The 8,364-nt window shown below is 39.1% G+C and overlaps 1 protein-coding gene across 3 annotated transcripts in view; it reads right to left on the bottom strand.

The window, feature by feature from the left end:
- Positions 1 to 4,026: 4,026 nt before the first annotated feature.
- The window catches only part of Dcaf17 (DDB1 and CUL4 associated factor 17), a 48,514-nt gene continuing 44,176 nt past the window's right edge, over positions 4,027 to 8,364 (bottom strand). For all 3 annotated transcript variants that reach the window (XM_008855243.3, XM_029557296.1, XM_029557297.1), the window contains exon 14: positions 4,027 to 6,549. In XM_008855243.3, the coding sequence (XP_008853465.1) occupies positions 6,409 to 6,549 (141 nt within the window). In that variant the 3' untranslated portion in view covers positions 4,027 to 6,408. The remainder of the gene's footprint in view (positions 6,550 to 8,364) is intronic.

The raw sequence follows: 8,364 nt of genomic DNA, 5'->3' as shown, positions 1-8,364 counted from the left end.
ATTAGATTTATGGATCTTCTTAGCCACTTTGTCCAGCTCCAGCAGTCATGCAAACAATTTAACATGTGCCCTTAGAACCCAGATTTTCACCTTAATGCCAGTCTCCATTAAATGAGTCAGGGGTCCTTGGTAAGCCATGTATTCCATGTTTGATAAAGAACAATTCGAGTTTAGAGTTGTCCTATTATCACAAAGAATGCTTTCAAAGCTCCTGGGGGTGTGGGCAGGGAAATGTGAAAAGGGATAAAGAGTGATCAACTTGCCAAGAGGGCTGCTGGACACATGTAGACACAATCTGAGTATCAACTAGAAGTGATTATAAACTCACCACAAATGCTGAGATAAGAAAAATGTGCACAAATGTTATAGAAAAATAAAGAGCAACTGGCAGACTCATACAGTGTAATAGGCATGTAAATGGTACAGATGTCTACTGGAAGGCCCAGCGTTCTTTCCCTAGAAATTTATCCATGAGAAATAAAGATACACGCACACAAAAAATACATATTCAAGTGTCCACAGCAGCTTTATTCACAGCAGTAAGGGGAAAAAGTTGGAACAATCCAATGTCCATGGATAAGATGAGAAAACAAACTGACAGTACACAAAACATTCAGGAATGAAAAGGACAGACAGGTGATAATCCAACATGAACAGATCTCAGGATCATTACACTGAGTAGCTTAGTTTGGGATATAAAAGAATCAGAACAGTAGTTAGACCCAAGGATGGGCGAGGCAGCAATGGGCAGGGAAGGGGCAGTAGGAGACTGTCTAAGACAACTGCAAAGCTTCATATTTTGAAAAGGATTTAGATTGCACATTTGCAAAAACTCAGCAGGTAATGTATACAAACATGGAGAGGAAAAGAAGAAACATAAAAGTCATCAGCATCATTATTTTGTTTTACTGAGTAAAGATCTTGCCTGTAGTCCTGACTAGCCTGGTACTCTAAGAAGCCTAGGCTGGCTTTGATCTTATTCACTAAGTAGCCCAGGTTGGCCTTGAGCTTTCAGCAATACTCCCTGTCTCCCATATGATAGCTGTAAAAACTGAGTTGAAGCCAAACCTATTGAGTTGAAGAGTAGTTTTTTTTGAGACAGAGTCTCATTATGCAGCCCTGCCTGGCCTGGAACTTGCTATGTAGACCAGCCTGGCCTTGAACTCACAGGGATCAGCCTGCCTCTGCTTCCTGAGTGCTGGGATTAAAGGTGTGCACCACCATGCTCAGCTCTCTGAGTAGTTAATGACACCAGTGTTTACTGCCATAAGAAACAAAATTTCTGAATATTTCTAATTACTGAAAGAAGAGCCATCTTTTCTGTCAGTTTATATACAAATTCTTTTTATCTAAATTTAGCCCCCAAATTGGAAGCTTGGCCATCACTAAAAACATACATAGGAGGAGCTGGGGCTGCAGCCAAGTGCTGTGTAACATGCAGAGCCTGGGGTTCAATCTTCAGCATTGGGGTGGGAGTGGTGATGACACAAACCAAACAACAAACACCTCACACTCACGCACCACTTCCCTATGTCCTTAATATTGTAACTGTTATTATGCTGCAGATGAGAGTGTTGTACAAGCCTCATCACTTCCTTTGTTTGTACAAAGAAGATAGTAGTTTATACTTCATGAGGTTCTTTTCAGTATGAAAGGAGAAAAACTATGTTCAATGTGTTACAATCAGTGACAAGTAGAAAATAATAAATAATGGTGGCTGTAGGGAAGATGGGGCAAGAGGATCACAAGTCTGAGGGGAGCCTGAACTACACAAAAAATTCCAGGCCAATCTGGGGCTACAGAGTGAAACTGCCTCAAAATAAACAAACAACACCCAAACATAAACAGAACAAAACTCTTTCTCTCATATATTTATTTCTGTTTTTTTAATATGTATAATATATAAAACATTCAATTTGTGGGAAACTACAGAGTACCTTAATTTTTTTAGGTAGAACTCTATCTCCTCATTTGTTGGTTCAATACTAACAGTGACAGGGTTTGTTTTGTCTCTCCCAGAGTTGTGAGCACATTAGAAAGCCAGGTAACAACAAGCTTAGGGTGTTAGAATATAAACTTAGAGCATGGAGTTAAATACAGAAATGCATCCCTTTTCAGCTTAACATCTGTACTTGCTGACAGAAGCTACCTTGCTTTACTTGGTGTTGCACTAACTATTCAGAAATGTTACACATGATGTTTGTTCCTGTCATTGGCACATCTGAAGTAGGGGAGCACACAGGTGGACTGAAACAGTCAGAGGGCAGAGAGAAGGACAGTAACCATTCCCTTCCAACCCAAACAGGACGGCCAGGTGGAGAGCACGGCAGGTGGCAGAGTAAGTGGCTGCAGGACACTAGAAAGCTTTTTTTCTTTCTTTCAGACTGAGAAATGACCCCAGGGCCTCCTGCACTGAGCTATACATAACCCTTAGCTCCTTTCTTGCTATTTGTGGATCTAAATTTCCTATATTCTCTTCTATTTTCAGTGTTTTCCTGCAACTTTTTAATCACCTATCCCATTGACAATCATGCAGTCTACATTTCTATAAACTGTTATAGTTGCCAAAACTAAAGAGCAGCAGTTTAACCTTTTAGTCGGGGCATGTTTGTTACATTGCCCACAACTCCCTACTGTCTTGCAGACTAGGTTAGTTTCCCACCTGGCCCATGTGGCTTATGGGTCCAGGTCTAGTTAGATTTTGGCTGTATGACTTTATTTTTGAGACAGACTCTCACTCTGTAGTCCAGTATGGCCGGTAACTATGCAATCAGATTGCCTCAGATTTGTGGCAATCCTCCTGCTTCAGCTCCTAGTTGCTAGGATTAGAGACATGAGCCACCAGTCCCAGGTCACATTAAGAACTCCTTATTGGTCACTTCATACTTAGATTAGAAGTAGTCTATCTTCATCCACCAAAAGAGCCAGGTATCTCAAAGCAAACTATTTCTCAAATGCCTTTCTCAACAGGTGAGTTCCTTTCTATTATCACACACATACATACATATATGGGGGGGGGGGTATTTAAAGGAAGAGAAACTCACTAACCACTTTAAAGCCTGCCTGTTCTCAAGTGCCCCTGAAATGGAAAGCAGATGCTCAGTTGCTTCTTACTGGATTTGTTTTTCAAGATACAAATTTGTTAGGCAGCATGCTTTAGATGCTTAGATATAGTTAGTGTCCAACTGAAAGGTTGGGCACTATAACTATTCAACTGGTTTGTAATCATACTGCTGTCTCTAAAATGCTCAATTGTACTATTAAGTATGCATAAAATGAGGATGAATTCTCAATTTGTAGATATAAGAATTAGAATTTAGTATACAATTTACTATCTTGCTCATGAGGTAGTCATTTCTACTTTCCAAATGACTCTTATACATAGGATCAAATTCAGATTTCTTTTGGGACCACCTGTGTTAATATAAAAGAATTTCATGTCTAGACCTTGGACCTATCCCCAAAATCTCACTGTGTACCCACAGATATTCTAAAATAGGAAAAACCTTGAAATACAAGCTACTTTTTGTTCTAAGATAAGGATTAGCCAACCTGTAATTTTTTTCCATGCACAAAAGATGGTTTTAGATTTGCTTCCTTTATTTCTTTCTATAGACCCTGCCACTGATTCTTTGATTTTTAAAACAGCCAACACCTTTCTCCTTAGTCCTGATGATCATAATAAACTTGAAACTTGTCTGAAGATTTTCAAGTGCTGAACTGAACAGAATTCACATCATTTAAAACATGGGATCATGACAAAACTGAAAGACTTTTATATAAATCTTCCAAGCTAAAATTCTATATTCTAACCTTAAATTTTGAATAAAAAACTAGTTTTAGGGTCTGGAAAGATGGCTCAATGGGTAAGAACACTGGCTGTTCTTGCAGAAGACCTGGATTTGAATACCAGAACCTACAGGGCAGCTAACAATTGTCTGTAACTCCAGTTCCAGGGGAATCTGACTCCCTCTTTTGGCCTCTCAGGCATTGCATGATATGGGTACACTTACAGACATGTAGGCAAAACACTCATACACGTATTTAAAAAAAAATTACTAATTTTACTGTTTTTCTTTTTGTTTGTTTGTATTATTGAGATAGCCCAGGCTAGCTCTGACTTACTATGTAGCCAAAGTTGGCATTGAACTCTTGCTCCTCCTCTACCTCCAAAGTACCAATCTTACAAACATAAGCCACCATCCCTGGCTTTTTTTTTTTTTGTCAATACAAGGTCTTGCCTCGTAGCCAAGGCTGGCTTCAAATTTGCAGCAATCCTCTTATTGCAGCTTCCTAAATACTGGGATTACAGGTGTGAACTATTAGCCCCAGCCATTCTTTTCTTGTTTTACAGTTATTTTTTTGAGGCTGCATTAGAAAAACAAGATGAACATGTATATTCCAAATAACTGGATTTCTCAAATAGGAAGTATAGGAACATTTTCTCCCTATACTTAGGTTGCCTTTATCTAACATTTTGAAAGATGATTACTGGAGTTTAAGGGTCATTAAAATTTTTTGAATTAACTTTTATTAGTTTTTATGCATATGAGTGTTTTGCCTGCATGTATGTAAGTGGACCTGTGTTGTACAATGCCCACAGAGGCCAGAAGAAAGTGTTGGATCCCCTGGAACTGGAGTTACAGACAGTTGTTAGCTGCCATGTGGATGCTGGGAACCAAAATGGGATCCTGTACAAGAGCAGCCAGTGTTCTTAACCACTGAGTCATTTTTCTAGCCCTAAGGGTCATGTTTAAATCTGTTTAACAACAAACAAGAAAAAACATCCAAAATTTTCCTCTGGCTAATCAGGCAAATTCTAGGAAGAATTCCTCCTGAGCTTTCACTGACTCTTCTTGAGTGAAAGATCTAGTACAGGCTAGCAACACATCTTTATGTTCTTGTAGAAAATATTGCCTCAACAAACCATCTCACTAAAAAATAGAATGGTTAATAAAGACAGTATCTTTAGATGCATTGAGTTAAACAGGTTATATATATCAGAAAAAATATTTTTCATTTAAAGTTTCCTCATAATCTTTTATAACAATACATCGTTTCAGGGCTCGGGAGACGTCTCAGTTGGTAAAGTGTTTGCTACACAAGCAAGAGGACCTGAGTTTGATCCCTAGGCCCCATATAAATAGCTAGGTGTGGTGGTGTGCTAATAATACCAATGCTAAAGAAGCAGAGACAGGAGGATCCTGGGGCTGGCTGGCTGGCCAGTCTAATCATAGTCCCAGGCACTAGTAAGAGATCCTGTTTCAAAAACCAAGGTTGATAGCTCTTAAGGAATATCATCACAGGGAGACTTCTGGCCTCCAAATGCACATGCAAACATGCAAGCACACCCACACACATATGCACGCATGAACATGCATATAAATCGACATGGACACATCAATGAGCACCATGTACACAGGCAAAGACACACACACACACACACACACACACACACACACATACACACACAGAATACAAACATTCAATGAGAACAAGAAGACTAAAGAATAAGACCATGGAACAAAAGACAATTTGGGAACTAGAATCAACTAGATATTATATGGAAACACAAAATCTATCTACATATGTATGATTTGTAAAAAAAAAAAAAAAAGGAATTCACATTACAAATTTCATTTGTCATCCTTACACAAAGCTTGGTATAGAGTATATGAGATTTCTTTAACTCTTGTTGTCATTTTGAGAAAAGGTCTTATGAAGACCAAGCTGACCAAGCCGGTCTTGAACTCATGATGTAGCCAACACTGGCCTTGAAATCGTAATCCTTTTGCTCCACTTCCCATGTGCTGGGATTACATAGTGTACACCACTATGCCTGGCTTGTGTCTTTAATATTTTTATTTTTTTTCTCTCTCCTAGCTTTACCAATCCAAACTCTAAATTATTCTTTAAGCATCATGTTAATTATTGCCGGGCATGGTGGCACATGCCTTTAATCCCAGCACTTGGGAGGCAGAGGCAGGCGGATCTCTGTGAGTTCAATGCCAGCCTGGTCTACAGAGTGAGTTCCAGGACAACTGGGGCTACAGGGAGACCCTGTCTCAAAAAAAAAAAAAAATCATGTTTAATTATCTCCATATCAGTGATGTCTTCTCAACAACTGAATTAACATGTCCTCTGGTTCCCAGCATTTTATATTTGCAGTAGCACCTAGTCTAAAAGTTTCAAAATGCTAGACCTCTTGGGACATCATTTTAGAAAGTAGTCACATAAAACAAAGTCCTCACAACCTTCTGTGGGAAGAATTCAATCTAAGTCATTTGCAATTAACACAAGACCTGCTCTCAGAAATACTGCAGAATGTGCCACGCATGTAATAAAGAGGACTGGACACAGCTGATTGGGTATTTCACCAAAAGTCTCAAGATACAACTCTCCCCCTTTTTAGCAACTTCTTTTTAGGATATCTTCTTCTTCTCCAGGGTCACATACCATCTGGTAAACATAGCAGCTGAAGACCCTGTTGGGTTTCTGTTCTATGTGTAGCACCAAGTCTCTGTCAAAGTAGACTTCATGGCTATATGTCTGAAACAAAAACACAGTCACATGGAATCTCCTTTACACAGAACCATATGCAGTGTTAAGTCATCAAAATGTCAGAGAACCCATGCTAGGGATCTTCATATACACCCAGTGGCCAAAGAGGTGCCAGAAACAGAGTTTTCATTATATGTATATATGTAAATTACTAACAGAAAAACACATAGAAAATAGAGAAATAAAAGAACTCGGGACTTAGGCACCTGAATATCCAGAGTCTACTGGCAACACTGCTCCATCTATCTGACTGCATGATCATTGCACGCTTTTATACCTCTCAAATTCCTCACTGATAATGAAGGCCTAGATAGAATGTGTGCTGTGGTATGAGTACATGTTCATCATGTTCATGTGTGTGGATGCATGCATGTGTACGTGTGCTTGTGTATATGTGTGAGTGGTGTGTGTGTGTGTGTGTGTGCGTGTGGGTGTAGGAGGTGGCCAGAGGTTGCTATCTGATGTCTTCCTCAATCCCTCCCCACCTTATTCATTGTAACAAAGTCTCTGACTTGAACCAAGAGCTGGCTGATTTGGCTAGTCTAGTGATGTTGCTTTGGGGATCTTGTCTTCACCTCATGAGTGGTAGGCTGTTATGTCTACCAGCATTTATATGAGTATTGGAGATCCAAACTCAAGTTCTCACATTTACATGGCAATGGGACCTTCTCCCCAGCTTCCTTATAACACTTTTTTGGTCTTTTTGAGACGGGGTTACCCTGTAGCCCCAGCTAGCTTGGAACTCACTATGTTGACCAGGCTGGCCTCAATCTCATAGAGATCCGCCTGCCTCTGCCTCTCAAGAGCTGGAATTAAAGGCGTGGGCCACCACAGCCAGCTATAACATTCTAAAAAATATTTTTATTGCATTTTTGTGCATTTCATACAATAATTTTAAACAAATTTAGACCACCCCATCCATGTCCCCAATAAACACACACCCATCGGATTTCATGTATTCTGACATATATGTTAAGTCCTATCTTGTCAAGCATTTCTACTCAGATGTCCCTTGGTGCAAGTTCATCCACTGGCGTTTAGTCATACTATCTAAAGTTACTCTCGTAAAAAGATCTACTCTACAACCAGAAAAGAAAACTATACACCCATATCCTTAATGAACATAGATGCAAAAATTCTCAACAAGATACTTGCAAACCACATACAGACACACATCAAAAAGATCATCCACCATGATCAAATCAGCTTTATCCCAGAGATACAGGGATGGTTCAATATACATAACTCAATAAACATCATAAATCATATAAATGGACTCAAAGACATGAACCACATGGTCATCGCAATAGATGCAGAGAAGGCCTTGACCTTTGACAAAATTCAACATGCTTTTATGTTTAAAGTTCTAGAGAGAATTGGACTGAAGGGAACATACCTCAACATAATTAAAGCCATATATAACAAACCCACAGCCAACATCATTCTAAATGGAGAAAAACTGGAAGTATTCCCATTGAAATGAGGAACCAGACAAGGCTGCCCGCTATCCCCACTTCTCTTTAACATAGTACTTGAAACTCTTGCATGAACAATAAGACAAGAGAAGGAAATTAAAGGAGTAATAATTGGAAAAGATCAAATTATCCTTTTGCAGATGATATATTATATCTAAGAGGTGCCAAAAATTCCACCTGAAAACTAGAAATTACACGTTCAGTAAAGTGGCAGGTTATAAAACTAACCTACAAAAGTCAGTAGACTTTCTATATACCAATAACAAGCAATAAGAGAAAGAGCACAGGGAAACCCTCCCATTCACAATAGCTGAAAAAAATAAAAAAT

Source organism: Nannospalax galili, unplaced genomic scaffold (assembly GCF_000622305.1).
Source record: "Nannospalax galili isolate Female #2095 unplaced genomic scaffold, S.galili_v1.0 scaffold346, whole genome shotgun sequence".
NCBI lineage: Eukaryota > Metazoa > Chordata > Mammalia > Rodentia > Spalacidae > Nannospalax > Nannospalax galili.
This window is presented reverse-complemented; position numbering and strand designations above follow the sequence as displayed.